General features: G+C 45.8%; 1 protein-coding gene across 1 annotated transcript; it reads right to left on the bottom strand.

Moving 5' to 3' along the window:
• Positions 1-9,246: 9,246 nt before the first annotated feature.
• On the bottom strand, positions 9,247-12,469 carry IL9 (interleukin 9). The gene is made up of 5 exons (XM_060633990.3): positions 12,305-12,469; positions 11,955-11,990; positions 11,837-11,869; positions 10,497-10,628; positions 9,247-9,357 (listed from the first exon to the last, which is right to left on the bottom strand). The coding sequence occupies exons 1-5, from the start codon at positions 12,416-12,418 to the stop codon at positions 9,247-9,249; spliced, it is 426 nt and encodes a 141-aa protein (XP_060489973.1). The 5' UTR covers positions 12,419-12,469.
• Between the last annotated feature and the right edge of the window lie 5,010 nt (positions 12,470-17,479).

The raw sequence follows: 17,479 nt of genomic DNA, 5'->3' as shown, positions 1-17,479 counted from the left end.
TCCGGAATGGTTTCATTATTCTAAATGTTCTCTCTCACTAGAACCATGTAGGAAGTCCATTGCTCTTTTGCTGTCCTGTGGCCTGTGTCCATGACGCCTCTCTCACTTTTGTGCCTACGACAGGCATCCCTAATCAGTCGTAGAGGCTTTTCCTGATGAGCTGAATGCTACTTCAGAATCCTCAGCTTAGGACCCTGGGCAGCCATCACCAGTCAGTCTGAACTGGCGCACAGATTAATCTGCCATTCTTAGCTTACATCCCAGTGGGGAAAACATCCTTAGATTATTTTTCTTTCCCCTTTGAAAGTGTCTTCCTTGATTTCTCTGTTCCCTTCCACTGCTGTACAAAAAAACAGTCCCCCAATGGTTCTCTTGGCTGATAAACTGCAGAATCACCACTTGGTGGCAGCAGAGGTCAAGAAAAGCCTCCACAGATGTCAGCTTCTGGTAGCTTGTGACCATGGTCCTCAGCGGTGAGAGCATCTGAACTCCATGACGCTTCTCTTCTGGTTTTCTGGATCTCACCATCTCCCTTGTTGTGGTCCTTCTTCTTCTCTGTGGTGGAACGAACCTCATACTAGGGAGAAATATACTTTAGGTTCCAGGTCCAGTCTGTCATTGGCTACCTTCCTTCGTGATCTTGGCAAACTTTTGGCCGCTCGGGGCCTCAGTTATCTCATCTGTAAAGTGGGAGAATTAACAATAGGTCCCCATTATTTGCCTTCCAGGGCTTTAGTAAGAATCAAATGCAAACAGGGTTTTGTAAACTGTAAAATAAAACACACACACACACGCTCACACACACACTAACAGGAGTTAAAGAAGGCAGAGGAGGGGAATACTTGTGTGATTTTTCTGGTTTCTGGTTTTGACTTGCCTTCTTATCTGTGAGTCTGGGTTGTTTGCAACACAAGGTGGCTGCAGTGGTGTTCCTTGGGCCTCGTTTCTACAGCTCAAACTCTAAATGCTACAGATGCCTGGCCTCTCGGCCTTTGGACTTCCCCATGGACATCCAATGCCCATGCATAGGTCAGGGTGGATACAGACACTGCTGTGGTTCTTCTGATGCCTGGGATGTCTGATTAATCACCGATGCAAGCCCTCCAACCTGCTGATTTCCAGTGCCCCTTGCTGCCAGGCTCCCATCAAAGGGGTTTCCAGAAAGCATTTGGTCCAGCAGAGGAGTCCAGCCCATGAGTTCCTGGGAGGTAGAAAAACCATCCAGAAAATTGCTGCTTCTCTCCTCTGGCTAAGAGTGGGGAGGGGCCAGCACGCTTTGGGGTCAGTCACTCCTGCCAGTTATAGGACCCATCCCCAGCTCCTGTGCCTCCTGCCTCCCAGCAGTGCAGACCAGGTAGGTCTCTCCCTCCACATCCATATATTCTGAAGACGTCCCTATAGGTTACATTTGTGTTGAGTCCGGGACCTGCACTCACTGCCTGCCTCACCGCTGTTAGCTGAATGATTCCCCCACACCCTTGTGTGTACAACACATAAACGGAGCTTTTAAAATTTTTCTTTAAGTTTAGTTTTTTCCAGGCCTCCGTTCTATCACAAAGTAATTTTGCCATTATCACGGACAACTCAGAAGCTCCCAAGTTAAGGGCAGTCAGTTCAGGGTTTTCTCCTTCTCCTCCCTCTCCTTGGGATGACTTTAGGTTTGGCAGCTTGGGGTACAGAGAGAGGCTCCCGGCTCTTGGGAGGCACTCCGTCTTATGCTGGTCTAGTCCAGCATATCTTCTTCCTGTCTAGTCCTAAGTGTGGCCTTCCACACTCTTCTCCTCTCTCTGTCCTGTGGAAAGTCTTGGCTTCTCCATCAGAACTCGGGGGCCTGTGTTAGACCTACCTTTGGGGCTGTCTATGCCACACCGTGTGCTAGATGGCAGATGGCATTCTCTTTTCAGCGTGCTATCTCCCAGGACAAGAAATCCAGAGCCCTCCACTCTCAGGTCCTCACCCCTCCCCGGAGTCCTACCACCACCGTTCCATGGCTCCGCTGTGGGCACAGTACTCACCAGGGTCTGCTGTCATCCTCTCCTCTCCAGTGTCTGTCTAATACTCGTTTGTGATAAAAAATGCTCCACAAATAGAATAGAAAGGAATTTCCTCAACCTGGTGCAGGGTATCTATGAAAAGTCCACAGCCAACATCACACTCAGTGGTAAAAGGCTAGATGCTTTCCCACCAAGATCAGGAACAATACAAGGATGTCTGCTTTTGCCACTTTTATTCAACATTGTATGGTGGTTCTATCCAGGATCATTAAGCATGAAATGAAATAAAAGGCATCAAAGTTGGAAAAGGAGAACTAAACCACCTCCCGTGCAGATGATAGCATTTTGTACATAGAAAACTGTAAGGAATCCATTGAAAAAATATTAAAACCAATAACCATGTTCAGCAAGATTTTAGGATACAAGATCAATGACAGAAGTCAGCGTATTTCTATGCCCTAAGAATAAACATTCCAACAATGAAATTAAGAAAGCAATTCCATTTGTAATACCACCTGAAAGATGAAATAACTAGGCATATTTTAGCAGAAGAAGTGTAAGACTTACACACTGAAAACTACAAAACCTTGCTGAAAAAAATTTAAAGATCTAGGTAAATGGGAAAGTATTCGATGTCATGGGCCAGAAGACTAAATATTGTTAAGATATTAAGACTCCCCTAATTGTTCTGCAGGTGTAGTTTAACCCCTCCCAAAATCTCACCTGGCTTTTTTTTGGGGGGGAAAGGGGGTGCATAATAAAGCTAATCCTAAAATTCATATGGAAATGCAGAGGACTGAGAATAGCTGAAATGAACTTGACAAAGAATGAGATTGGAAGACCAACACTTCCCTAAGACTACAGTAATCAAGAGAGTGTAGTTCTGGCATTATGATAGATGTGTACATCAATGGGATACAAGTGAGAGTCCGGAAAGAAACCCTTGATTTATGATCAATTGATTTTTCCCAAGGGTGCCAAGACAATTCAATGGAGAAAAGAATAGTCTTTTTAGTGAGTGGTATTGGGACAACTGTACATCCACATACAAAAAAAAAAAATTTAATTGGACCCTTACTGCACACAATATATGAAAATTGACTCAAGATGGGTCACAGACCTAGATGTGAGAGTTAAAGCTATAAAACTCATGGAAGGAAATATAGTAATAAATCTTTACGACCTTGCATTTAGCAAAGGTTTTTTAGAATACCAAAAGCGTAAGTGACAAAATCAAATATAGACAAATTGGACTACAATTAAAAACGTTTGTTGCTACAAATGATACCATCACTAAAATAAAACAACCACCCGCAAAATGGGAGAAAATATTTGCAGATCTTAATTCAGATAAGGGACTTATTTCCAAAACATATAAACAACTCTTAAATTTAACAATAAAAAGCAAGTAACCCAATATAAACATGGGCCAAGTATTTAAATAGACATTTCTCCAAAGAAGATATACAAGTGGCCAGGGAGCATATGAAAAGATGTGTCTGTAGTTATTAGGGAAATGTAAATCAAAGCCATAATAAGATACCACCTTATAGATACAGGGAAGGCTATCGTTGAAAAGATAGAAAATAGCCAGTATTGACAAGAATGTGGAGAAACTGGAACCCTCACACCCTGCTGCTGGAAATGTCAAATGGTGCAGCCACTTTGGAAAACAGTTTGGCAGTTTTACCATATTACCAGTCAGAATTAACATATGACCTAACAGTTCCACTCCTAGGTGCCCACGAGAAATGAAAACATATGGAGTCACCAAAGCCTTTACATGAATACTCATAGCAGCATTATTCATAATGGCCAAAAAGTGGAATCAACCCACACGTCTGTCAACTAACGAGTGGATCAATAAAATGCAGTGTATCTACACAACAGAATATTATTTAGCAATAAGGAAACGAAGTATTAATATACGCTATGACATGAGTGAAAACATCATACGAAGTGAAAGGAGCCAGTTAGAGAAGAACACATATGATTCCATTTATAGGAAAAATCCAGAAGAGGCAAATTTACAGAGAAGAAAGATTATTAGTTGATTAGGCTGGAAGAAGGGAGAATGGGGAATGGCCGCTAATGAGTGCAGGGTTTCTTTTGGGGGTGATGAAAGTGTGCTGGAATTAGACAGCGGTGATGGTCACACAGCCCTGTAACTACACTACAAAGCGCTGAAATGTACACTTTAAGTGGGTGAGTGGCCTTATGTTTCTGCCGAGGGTCCCTTTGCAGAGGAAGAGAGGCCTTGGTCTGGGGTAGGTGAGGAAAGCAGGCTAGGAATGGAATGGAACAGTTGAGCCTTTTTCACAGTATCTTCCTGCTTCAAATTGGTTGGATGTGCAAATAAAGAGACGGATAGATGGGGACTGGTCAAGACCAGTAACCTCTGGGCTTAGTTTGGTCAGCATCAGTGTGCCCTGGACTAGAATATTCTGGAAACAACTCTGCCTGGGCCTGGCCAACCTGGACAAGGCTACTGGCGCTGTGGAGAGCTTACATGCTCCTGTCGGTTAGATGTAAATATGGCCCTAGAGTTCAGTTACCTGAGTGGGAACCTTGGCTTCACTTCTTTTGAGCAGCATGCCTTGGACGAGTTATACTAACCTCTCTGGTCCTCAGTTTCCCCATCTGTGCGCTAGGAATAAGTATATGCAATAATTCTATATCTACCTCACGAGGTTCTTTCAAAGATCCAACTAGATATTCCACAAAACATGCCTAGCCGAGTGCTTGGTACATTCAATACATATTCGTTCTTCTTTCTCCAAAGTGCTTTTTAGATAAATCTCAACTCTCCTGACACAGGCAGGAGAGTAATTATTGGGCACTTCATCACAGGCCCTGAGAACTCTGGGTTGAGCTTGTCTGCAGGGGTGTATCCTGTGGGTTATATGACTTTTGCAGAACAGCTGAGGGAAACCACCAAGCTACACTGGTGACTAATCTGGGACACTGGGCTGCCGCTCATCTCTCTGCCCGTCTTCTCCGGCAGCCGATTGTTCTGAAACCATCTCCAACCACCAGCGTCTGTCTGTCCTTGCTATGATCCCTGTGTGGGGCAAGCACTGGTGACGTGGCAGCTGTCAGTGCTGCAGGCTGTAAACCACAGCGTGTGACTTGTGTCTGAGGCCATTCAGAAAACGCAGGTGGAGGAGACGAGAGAAGGCCCTGTGGCCAAGGCCCATGTGGCGGCCATCCAGGGAGCTACAAGAGCCTCTGTCCCTCCTGGAGATGCCCAGACTGGCTCCAGATAAGCCCTTGGGAAAGAGTGCCCCCTATACTTGGGGCCAGAGCTACGGAAGTATCACAATTCTGAAATCCAAACAGCTCTGAAAGCCCAAGATTTGCTGAGACTCATTTGGCTGCCAAACCTGGCTTTGAGTACTCCTGTGTGTTGTCTTGTTTGTTTGTTTGTTTGTTTTGCAGAATATTCATGTATTTAATTGCAGAATCCTGCCCCAGGTCCTGGGTGTTAGGTAACATATGGCTCATGAGCTATGGGTTCCCCATCTAGAAGGCCAAACAGTTTAATTTCTGAAAACAATCTGGTCCTCAGGTGTTGGGATAAGGGCATGTGTCCCATATTATTATGAATCTATTTTACCCTCAGACTGTAGTCAGAGGAAACACACTTGCTATACACAGAATAAGAAAAGAACAGAGAGGATAGAGCTTTGGGTTTGGGATGAGACAGCTGGGGCAGGGGTCCTGCTCCAGTTCTCACCAGCTGCAGGGCCCTGGGAATGTCTTTAACCGCTCTGAGCCTCGATTTCCTTGCTTATATAACAGAAATAATAATCCCTACCTCCTGTGGTTATTAGGGGATTAAATGAGATAATGCATGCTTAGCACATACAGAGTAAGGGCTTAGTAATTGATTACAGGCTTAATATTAATAGATAATGATATATGTATTGCCTGGATGGACTCTTTTCCTCAGTGCCATGTGCACAGGCGTCCACAGACCAGCTAGGGAGCCAGGCCAGACAACCGCGCCTGGGCGCTGTGCTCAGTGTATGGGAGCGGGATCCCAGTTTTGGGAACCCTGTACAGGAAAGGGGGTGAGACGCTGAGGACACTCAGTGCCCAGAACTTCCGGTCTTAGAGAGGAAATTATGTGGAAGATATTGGAATACGCTACTAAAAACCAGTAATAACGGTTGGGTGGCTCAGTCTGTTAAGAGTCTGACTCTTGGTTTTGGCTGAGGTCATGATCTCACGGTTGGTGAGTTCGAGCCCCACATTGGGCTCTGCGCTGTCAGTGAGGAGCCTGCTTGGGATTCTGTCTCTCCCTCTTTCTCTGCCCCTCCCCCACTGGTTCTCTCTCTCTCTCTCTCTCTCTCTCTCTCTCTCCATAAACAAACAAACAAACTTAAAAAAAAACAGTAATAATGGAACATGAAGTCTCATACCCACTGTTACGAGAGATGATCAGAAATCCTCTTTGGCAGAATCTGTGCCCCAGTGCTGCCTACCCCCCCCCCCCCACCCACCCACCCACCAGTGCTACATGATGCTGCTCACTTATCTGGGGAAGCAGAGGGGTCAACAAGATGTGATGACTGTCTATTTATCTCAGGGTCTGTGTCCCCTATAACATGTTGACAGCCTTCAGCACTGAGGACAAAGGCTAAACCAGTGGTCTCCTTCTGAGAGCCTCTTGACCGCGAAAATCTGACTTTTGGCCCTTTCATATGCATGCCACTATAAAGAAATCACTGAGAAACTTTTCTTTCTGTGCGAAGTAAAATAATTATAATTGGATGTCCACAAATAATTATGATTGTGTACACACCATTTCTGCAGCCCAGAAGATAGCAGAATGGTTCAGCTGACCTTAGGCACTCCTCGCTAAAACCGCTGCATCTGCCCCAGGCAGGAGGGACTCAGCCGCAGGTGCAGGACCAAATTTGTGGCACTCCATCACTAAAAGGTTTGCACAACTCCGGGGACCGGGGCTACTTAGAGTATCAGAGAATCTCACCTTTGGCCAAGGGCTGTTTAAAGTGCAGATCACATCTGATAATGCTTGACGTTGTGACTGGTGAAGGGCCGAGCAGAGCTCTTTGAGGAACCTTTGATGCTCTGAACTTTCCATATTATTGTGGTCAGAGGTACTCAAGGATGGTTTAGCTCAATGGGGGGCGGGGGGCGATTCTAATTTTGACCGTACCTGGAAAAATACTCCCCACGGGAGATTCTTCCCCAATCCTCTCACCCGTCAGGTAGCGGGGGAGAGGGCGATTGTGATTGTCAGACCATCCCAATCCAAGACCTAACCCGGCCTCCCCCACAATGCATCACACACACCTGGCAGGCGGCTCCCTCCCCAGGGGCCAGATCATGTGAACCCCAAGCTTGGAGGCTGCCTGGAGCTCTGTGGAGGGACCGCTCCTTTCTGAGCACCTGTAGCGTGTTTCTGGATACCATCTCTTCTCCAGGTGAGCACTTTCCTGACCTACAGACCAGTTCATACTCTGCTTTGGCGTCTCAAAGGGCTTTCGTTCCCTCGGCCAATATTTATGGAGTGCCAGCTCTGGTAGAGGGGTAGTGCGGGCTCGGGAGAGGCAACCGGGATTCAACAGTGGGCTAGCAAAGCTCTCCGTCCTCGGGGAGCTGTCCTTTGAGCAGGGAGGGACACCGAACGGGGTAAAGTCATAAGTGGGAGGGCATCTTAGAAGGTAGTGAGTACTGTGGAACAGAAGACAGGATCTGGGGTACTGGGGCGGGGGGCAGGTTGAGTATTAAGGTAAGATGGGTAGTACATTAGGGTCCTTCAGAGAAATAGAACCAATAGGCTGAATAGACAGAGGGATAGATATACAGATAGATAAGAAGAAATTGGCTCGTGTGATTGAGGAGGCTGAAGTGCCCCAAGAGCTGCTGTCTGCAATCTGGAGGCCCAGGAAAACAGGTGGGGTGGTGATACGCGTCCACAGGCCTGAGAGCCAGAAAGCTGCTGTGTTTTAAGTCCCTGTCCGAGCATAGAAGAATGTCCCAGCTCAAGCTGTCAGACAGAGAGCCAATTCTTCCCCTGCCTCTTCAGGGCCTCGGTGGGATTGAATGAGGCCCACCCACACTGGGCAGAGCATTTCAGTCTACCAATTCGGATGCTCATCTCATCCAGAAACGCCCTCCAGACACACCCCAAAGCAACGTTTAGCCAAATATCTGGGCGCCCTGCGGGCTGGTCAAGCTGACATGTAGAATTTGCCATCAGAGACAGCCACACTGTAAGCCAAGCCAACAACCTGGTTCAGGGATCCCTTGGGTAGACCCCCCATTAGTTTCCGCACGTCAGCCGGGCACTCCGCCTGGCTGGTGGCGGGTTCTTACCTGAAGGTCTTTGGCAAGTGAACAGGTGACTGTATTGATCCCAAGCTTTCTGGGCTTTGTGCTCTAAGTCAGGAGGTCTGCTCCCCGGGTCTTCCCCTGGCTGAGCTTCAAGTACTTCCCTCTGTTCTGGGTGTACGTGCCTACATTCCTGGGTAGGCTCCTGCCTCCTGGCCTTACCACACTGCCTTCTCCCATTTCAGGGACGCAGGTGGCTTCTCAGGACCCCAAACTCCCTGGCAGTGCCCAGGGAGCATCCTTCCCCCAGCGCCCACACACAGGGTGCCTCAGGCGTGCCTTCAGCCTCCCTAACAGCAATGGTCAGACTGTCCCCACATACCCTTCACAACTGTGCTTTCTCCGTCCCCAGGCACAGCTAGTGGGACTTCCAGTCTGTTTAGGGTAACGGGTCTTAGTACAGGAGGCTTTGACCCATTCAGTCCCTTGACAGAGTTTGTAGGGTTTTTTTTTTTTTTTTAAACTTTATTTTGAGAGAGAGAGAAAGTGGGGGAAGGGCAGAGAGAGAGAGACAGAGAGACAGAGAGAGAGAGAGACGGAATCCGAAGCAGGCTCCAGGCTCTGAGCTGTCAGCACAGAGCCCGATGCGGGGCTCAAACTCACAAACTGTGAGATCACCACCTGAGCCGAAGTCAGATGCCTAACCGACTGAGCCACCCAGGTGCCCCTGTAGCTTGCTTTCTTCTGAGCAGCAAGGAGTGAATAAACACCTAGCGACCAGATTGTGTTCTTTTTCTTCATATATATTTATTCCAAAATACAGAAATAATTTTAAACACATTATTACAACTGAATTTGATTCATCATGGCTTTACTTAATGTTTTTACCTGCCCCAACTCAAAGAGGAGGCTTTTTAATTCAATAAATAGCATAAATAATATTTCATCTTCATACTGTGCCTTTCACCCTTTCTTTCTGTAAAATTTCCTGGAGACTCTTCAGGAACGTCAGCGTGTTGCCTGTTGCAGTTTGGTTACACGGCTGTTCACAGGAAAAAAACTGTGGGGAGAAAAGTTAATGGAGTGACTAAAAGAGTGTGGACCAGGAACCACCCTGCCTGCAGCCCTGTGAGAGGCAGGGTAGGGGTGCAGTGGGGTGGGGTGTGCACACAGCAAGGGCTTGAGACATAGAGCAAATGCATGGGGAGGTCCAGAGCTAGCATGTCGTGTAGACCGTGTAGATGGCTGACTTTGTGCTACCATTTCAGGGGTGCCCCCCCACCTATCAAATAATCCTAAATCTCCTCATTAGAAGGAACCTTTTCTCAGGAATCTTTGAATCCTAACGTTTTATTATCCTTTTTTGGTCGTCCTTCCAAGGTCACTGAAGAGCTCTATGGCCGAGAATGGGAATTTGGCATCAGGTAGACCAGAGTTCCCATCTCAACTCTGCCATTGCTTAAGTATCTAGCCTTAGGCAAGTTAGTTAACCTCACGGAGCATCTGTTTCCTCCGAATGAAGTGAAGGTGGTAAATGATAATTGCAACAATTGTTACTGAAATGCTATTGTCATGAAACAGTATATATTAAGCATTTAGAACTACAAGCTGTTGATGGTAAGTAACTCAGCTGAGTAGCTGGGTGAAGGCTCTTAGCCTTCTGAGGACACACATGGATTTGCTCATTCCCAAAGAGTTCACATCCTCCCTTGCCTCCAGGGACCAGGGCACATGCAGAAAAAGAGAACATACTGATGGGCACTTAAGGCAAATGGCAAGCCTCCATCTGGATTTGAGTGCTCCTTCCTTTAAATACCTTCTTAGCCAGTCGGAAAAAAAAAAAAAAAATCTTCTTTTTACAGGCCACAACACCCACTGGGTTAACAAATCGACAGCTCTGATTCTCTAGATCTCAGCTTCTTATTACAATCAGGACAGATTCTTTCATTATTCAATAGGTGGAAAGAAGTAAACGGTAACATGGGTGTGAGTGTTTTTTTTAAACCAGGGGGAATTACAGGGCTATAGGGGCAGATCTCACTTTAATTTTGTCATTCTGAGTACATTTCTTGCAGGTCTCGTATTGGCCTTGAACCACCAATTCCAACTTTATCGCCGTTTCTCGTTTAGCTAGAGTTGTCACTGACATTCACATAAAAAGAACTAACCAGAGCGGAAGACAGGGAAAAACATATTCACCTGGCACTTGCTGCTCTTTAGGTCTTTGACGGTTCTTCTTAGTCGGTTGAAAATCAGGGGGAAACTTGTTTGCACCGTGGAGTTGGTCATCTGGGACAGCCCTTCCTGGAAGCACGGTGTGGTGCAGTTGTCCTGGTAAATGAAAAGAATTTACTAAAAGAAACACCTTGAGGACCACTTTGAGAAGAACCACAAAGAGCTTGCTTTCAGACACTACCTTAATTTAACCAATGTAACCTAAACTGGTATTATTTTTAGACAGGTCCCTCTCCCCATGTGGGAAAGGACTTTCAGCATTTCAAGTCAAGGCCATTTTTCCACAGTGTCACTGCCTGGAGATTTCCAGTATGTTCCAGCAGAGGAACACAAAGCCGATGGACTCTGGAAAACAGCTCGTTCTAGTCTCCGTTGCAACTGATGTTCCTGGGCTCCGTGTCTTGTAATAGTAGGTTCCCAAGGAGAAAGAAAGGAAAAGCTTTCTCACACCAGTCTGATGGCATGAGTCAGTTGAATACAGCCAGTGTTTCAGCAGTAGCTAAAATCACGGACCATAAACTGAAGGGCGGGACTGGGCTATAAATGCATGGTTCCTCCTCAGAAGGCCCCCTACCCTAGTCTCGTGTAATGGATGCAGCCTGATGGGGTGTAATATCTGACCCCAGCGAGGATGACAAGTTCAGATTCTCCCAGGCCTTGCTTGGGACAATAATAATACAGGAGGCACCTTCCTCCTCCCCTGAACCAGAAAATTCCTGCCTCACTTACTCTTTGTGAAAGTGGGGAATCACCTTCTGGAAGTGCTTTTCGTTTTCTCTCTGCCTTAGACACCCTGTCCTCCCAGCATTCAAACCATGAGAGCGCCACCCCAAATCAGCTAAAAAAGACAGGAAGGGAGGAGTGAAGGAGAAGGTATAGCACCCAGAGAGGTTTTGTAACAGGAAAGAAAAAAAGTTATTTTACTTCCTTGTGCAACCCTTGAGTTTTAGGAAATAAATTAGTAAGCAGTACGATATAAGCTATATTGTTTGTTACATTCTCAGCTCCAGTTTGATTTAATTGTGCACATGGCCACTAATCTAAGAAGACATACAAGATTCTTTTTAAAGTATTGAATAGTGTTCAAACTTCCCAAAGGGCATAAAAGCAGACCAAATACAATGTATACTAGCGATGTATCTAGTATAGAATTCAAGGGCCTGGTTTTAAAAGGAAATCCTGAACTGTAACAATTGCAATTAAGCAACATTTTCTTATTTCAAATATCAAATCGAGCAATTTATTTTTACTTGAAAACTTTTTAAAATTACACCGTCAAGATTATATTGTTTTACTGTACTTACAGAAGGAATGGGCAGACACAAACAATCGGTCACCTGCAAAAGAATAATCCCAGGGTGAAGATTCCAGATGCAAACATTAAAATCAGTTTGGAAAGTTCTTAAAAGAGCATTTACTCACGTTGGTGCCACAGCCACATTTTGAAGGTGGATGTTCCTAAAGTAAATAGAAAAACAAGAACCCATAATGGGTGGTGTGCTTTTCATCCTTTTGTTTCACCTACATTTTTTTGTTTCTTTGTTTCTTCTTTTTTTAAGTGAGAGAGAGAGAGAGAGAGAGAGACAGAGGGAGAGGGAGAATCTTAAGCAGGCCTCATGCCCAGCACAGAGCCTGATGCAGGGCTCGATCCCACGATCATGACCTGAGCCTACATCAAGAGTAGGACATACAACCAACTGAGCCACCCAGGCGCCCCTCACTTAAACTTTCAAGAGTTCCCTTTCCCACTGGCGCCCCCCTCTGCAGCTTACCTGCAGTTTGTTAATGAGGTACGTGACATCATGGATCCCTGACAAGGTCGAACACCTCTGGCTGGCCACAGAGCAGAGAAGCAGGGCAGAGGCAAGGACCACGGACAGGAGCATCTTGACTTGGAGCTGCAGGGTGGGTTGTAGTTGCCTTGAAATAGAGTCGTATTTAAAGCTCCCTCTATCAAACCTGGAAAAACCCTGACATCAAACTGATACCAGGTGCCCACTACTTCTATGTAAGTTTGGGCCACTTGACATTGAAAAATACATATATACATTGAACTGAGTCACTTGGCAAAGACTATGTTACACTGTGCTAGGAAATATCATTCCCCAGAAAAGATGCTTTTCAAAATTTGGGTACTGAGATACTGTAGGAAAAGTTAAAGATCTAAAAACCATAATTTTTTTTTAAGGCAGATATTCTAGTTGTGTGAGTTAGAATACTTTCCATGAAAGCCCAGGTCTGTATTTTCCCCTTTTTACTTTATTGGAAATGCTGATATAATAGCCAGTCACAGGTATTATAATGAAGGGGCCAGGGAGGGGGCGGGAGGGTGAGAAATCATGCAGGAGAGCTGCTCTGTTGGGGTTTTTGCAAGCTCAAGCTCGATGAAGTCATTGCAACTTTAATCTTACTACATTTTATTCTCAAATCTTAACAGCGTTTTTCATGCCTGGGGCCAGATTCTCCGCCTAGCACAAGGCATTTTTGTGCCAGTATCTCTTTAAACAGGTGTCTGAAGGAGGGAACTCTTCAACTGTACCAGCAAGAATGTAGCCACAGTGTCTGTTAAGATTGGTCTTGAGGATTCCTTAGTGTCTTTAGGGAACTTATGTCACCCTGCACAGCTGTCAAGTCAAAACTCGGTGCTTGAGATAGGATAACGGCTCACCTGTATTGAGCGCTTACGGCATACCAGCCACAGTTTTCAGCTCTTTACGGGAATTGCGTCATGTAGTACCTACAGCCACCAAATGAGGTAGGTACTAATTTGCCATTCCCATTTCTTCATATCTTAGATTAGAACACTGTCTGTATCCTAGCTTCCCAGCCCTTTGATGAAGCTGTTCTTAACCACTGTGAGCCAGAAAGATGTCTCACTGTAGCCCTATAAGTATTATGGTTATTCCCATTCTTTTGTAGATGGGGAAATTGAGGCACAGAGATGCAAGTAATTCGCCCAAAGCCACACAGCTAGGGAGAAAAAACAAAACAAAACAAAACAAAACAAAACACTGTATTCAAATCCAGAACTCTGGCTCCCAGCTTCAGCTGCCCCCCTACTTCTCTGTTTTTTGCCTGCCTCTCCCCCTGGGATATATGCCCCGTATGGGTCTGGTTCACCCTTATATACTCAGCCCTTGGAAAACTCCTTGAGGAGCAGTGAGCTATCACTAAATGCCTCTTGAATCAAAACGTGAATGTGAAAGGCAGTTTTTGAAGTAGTAAGACAGGTGCTCAAAAACTATGATTGTGTAAGGTTACAAATCTAGTTTCTGGACGTGTATGTGGAGGTGTGTGGGCTTAAGAAAATTTATCTTCTACACGCTAGAGGCTGAAAAAGTGGGGATTCTCTGGCTTAGCATTTTGAGCCATACTAGCAAGTGGGACACACTCGTAAGATTTTCTCACCACTGCTGGAAGAGTATGTGGTAATATTGCTTTTTCATTGCATGCTGTTCCCTAGGAGCGGTATTGGACTATGGGGAAAGGGGGTGTCTTGGTAGCAAAGAAGGTAAAAAAAAATGGCTTCTTGCTAACTTCCCCAGATCCTCCTGCAGCTTGGCCTCCATGTCTGCCCTGTGTATGCACCAAGGAGACGTTTCAAAGGCCTGCCAGCCTGCGCCAAATACTTTTATGCCAGAGTCTGGTAGCGATGCCCTTTTCTTGCCAATAGAAGCTCGATTAGTTCAGGATGGCAATGTACCCAGCCAAACACCCACTTTTTCAGTCACTATGCTGTACTGCTGCAGGTGGCCATGTGACGTGTTCTGGTGGTTGCAATGTCTGTTGCATATTCATTCAAATTCAAATTCATTCAAATTCATTTGCTTTTCCAGTAACAGGAGACAAAAGTAGCTGAAACCCGTCATTACCACCTTATTGCGATCTGAGCGTGAATGTGCTAGCAAGAGCTTCGGAAGCGATCTTCTAACCATGCAGGGATGGACCAGAGAACTGTAGCAATAACAACTCTAACGTTTTACATAAATGGAAAAAAGTCCTGAAAAACAAAAATAAAACCATGAAAGCGACGATAGAAAGTAACAGTAAGAATACCAAAGTGGTACTAAGTTCCAGCTAGATATCACTGCCTGCTGAAGACCGTGCATCTTGACGCTCAGGAGAAATGGAAATTAGCATGTGCTAGAGTCATTGCGATCTGCGTGATGCTGTCTTGTGTCTCTTCCTCCAAGCGGGACTGAGTTCCAGGAGAACTGATAGGATGTCAGACTCTGGTTCATTATTGTATTCCCAGGGCACAGTCCATACTCAGTGCTCAGGAATTGCTGGTTAAGTGAATGAATGACGAATAGCTGTCCTTTTCTTAAAATGTATTAAATGTATGTGATTTGTGAAATGACCAAGATGTGTTCCCAGTGGATCAGTAACAAAGAACAGATAGAGCCTTTACAAAACCTGAGCAAGGAAAGCATTTGAAGAGTAAGCAATGAACAAAATACACCCTCCTGCAATGCAGTCCCTTCAGAACTTTGAAGAGTTCTTCAAGCTCTTCTCCCTTTCAGTTCTCTTAGCAACTGCACGAAGAAGGCAGGTCAGGTGTAGGAACTCCGAGTCTGTACAGGATGAAACAGGGAGAGAGAGAGAGGTAGGTGACTGTTCTTTGCAATTCTTTTCTATCTTCCCAGCCACTTCAGTTATAAAAATGAAAAGAATTAAGAATATTTAAATGGCAGCTCTGCATTTTAAAACACCGTTAAAACAGCAGATGTTTATCTAGGCAAAGTCTACAGCTTTTGAGGTTTAGCTTCTAGGATTTATTGCGATACCGGAATGTGAGTATGCAAATGATCTCCTGCAGAGGAAATACACCAAGCTCAGAAATGAACTACTCGCTTGTTTTAAATATCAAGAAGATTGGAGAGTGGGATGCTTACCAAGATGTAGCGTAGATTACATATTTTACAATAAATGACAAAAGACAATACCCCACCATTTATTTTGTTTCAAAGATAAAGTTTGACATTTTTATTTTGTGATTAAACACCCATGTGTCAGGGATTATTTCTCTAATAAAACAAAAATGGTTATTTGTTCTAGGAAGCCACAGCATGAAATGACACACACAAAAAGACACTAAATTTCTAAGTAAAACCCATTCTGTCTTTTCTTCTGAATAGCCAAGAGATAACGTTATGAGAATCCTTGAGCACTAATTTCTTAATCAAATAGTTCTTTCCAAGTCATTATTTCCCAGCCAACTGTGAGGGGCAAGCCTCGCTGGGTGCACTGTTATCCCTACTGGGGTTTCTCCCCCCGGAAGGGGGATTTCTACGTGGGAGCTCTGTACCTCTCCTTTCGCAGCTCCTAAGCAAATTCCGGGGCCATGGACCTGGGGCCCTGTGCTTCCCGTTTAGCTTCCATGAAGTTTCCAGAGTTACAAGATGCAGGCTCCACTCCTCTCAGCCCCCACCCCTTCTACACTGCTACTCCTCACCAAAGGTGACTAACGACCCAGGCTATCCTCGTAAAAGGAATTTTTACATTCTCCCACTGATACAGCCCTTTGTTGCCTGAAACCTGCCCCTGTGTTTCTTAAGAGTCTGTGGGACCCCACCCCGCTTTGCTGTGTACAATTTACTGGTGTTCATCTACTAAAGAAAGGTATGAAAGGGGCGCCTGGGTGGCTCCGTCTGTTGCGCGTTCGACTGTCGCTCAGGTCACCATCTCATCATTGGTGAGTTCGAGCCCCGTGTCGGGCTCTGTGCTGACAGCTCAGAGCCTGGAGCCTGCTTCTGATTCTGTGTCTCCCTCTCTCTCTCAAAAATAAACATTAAAAAAAAATAATAATAAAAAATTTAAAAAAAGGATGAGAACTCCTGTTTTGGGCCACATTGGGGAAGGCACTACCATTTGTTGAACCCTTACTATATGCAAGGTAATATATTAAACACCTCATATGTATTAATGCACTCAGCCCTCTCCAGTCTTTATTAGCCTCACTTTATAGATGTTGAAGCTCAGGAAATTGAAGCTCAGGAGGGCTAAGAGGGTTCCCTTAATCACACAGCTAACAATTTGAACTGGATTTATCTAATCCTAGAGCCTGTGCTCTCATGGCCTATGCCATATATCAATCTGTATTTCTGCTGACCCACCTATACGGCATTGTTCTGGGTACCTGTCGTAACTTAAAGGGAAACTTTCACAATGTCCAGAGCACTTGATGTCCTGCGAATGAAGGGGAGGATGTCCTCAAATTCCTTGCAGCAGGAACCCACTTAGGTGGCACCAAGGTTGACTTCCAAGTGGAACAGTGCATTTGCAATAGGAAAAGTTACAACATCTATGTCATGAATCTGAAGAGAACCTGGGAGGTTTCTACTAGCAGCTTGTGCCATTGGTGCCATTGACAACCTGGCTGATGTCAGAGTCCTGTCCTCCCAGAATACTGACCAGCAAGCTATCCGCAAGTTTGCTGCTGCCACTGGAGCCACTCCTGGTGCTGGTCACTTTGCTCCTGGAGCCTTCACCAATGATCCCGGGGGTGACCTCAGCCTCACCCCAGATCCAGGAGCCATGGCTTCGGGTGTCTAGTGACCCCGGGGGTGACCTCAGCCTCACCCAGATCCAGGAGCCATGGCTTCGGGAGCCTAGTGACCCCGGGGGTGACCCCAGCCTCTCACGGAGGCCTCTTACATTAACCTGTCTACCATCACTCTGTGTAACACAGACTCTCCTCTGCCATCCCCTGCAGCAACCAGGCTGCTCCCTCAGTGGCTCTGACGCGGTGGATGCTGGCGCAGGCAGTTCTGCGCATGTGCAGCACTCTTCCCCGGGAACTGGCGAGCGGTCACGCCTCACCCCGACCACTAGGAGGTCCCTGGAGGGGAAGAACAGGCCGCTGCTGAGAGGGATTGACCTGGGAGGCACGTCAGGGTGCATGGACTGCTCCAGCGCCCCAATTTACTGCTTCTCACCCACACACG

The sequence above is a fragment of the Panthera onca genome, chromosome A1 (genome assembly GCF_046562875.1).
Source record: "Panthera onca isolate mPanOnc1 chromosome A1, mPanOnc1 haplotype 2, whole genome shotgun sequence".
NCBI lineage: Eukaryota > Metazoa > Chordata > Mammalia > Carnivora > Felidae > Panthera > Panthera onca.
The sequence above is the reverse complement of the archived record's forward strand: the minus strand, read 5'-3'. Positions and strand labels throughout refer to the sequence as shown.

Bases quoted from the DNA above. Each gene is read 5' to 3' on its own strand.
- IL9 (XM_060633990.3), bottom strand. From the start codon at position 12,418: ATGCTCCTGTCCGTGGTCCTTGCCTCTGCCCTGCTTCTCTGCTCTGTG. The intron at 11,870-11,954 runs GTGAGTAAATGC...ATTCTTTTGCAG, and splicing joins AATGTGGCTGTGGCACCAAC to GTGACCGATTGTTTGTGTCT. The intron at 9,358-10,496 runs GTGAATATGTTT...TTCTCCCCACAG, and splicing joins TAAAGAGCAGCAAGTGCCAG to TTTTTTTCCTGTGAACAGCC.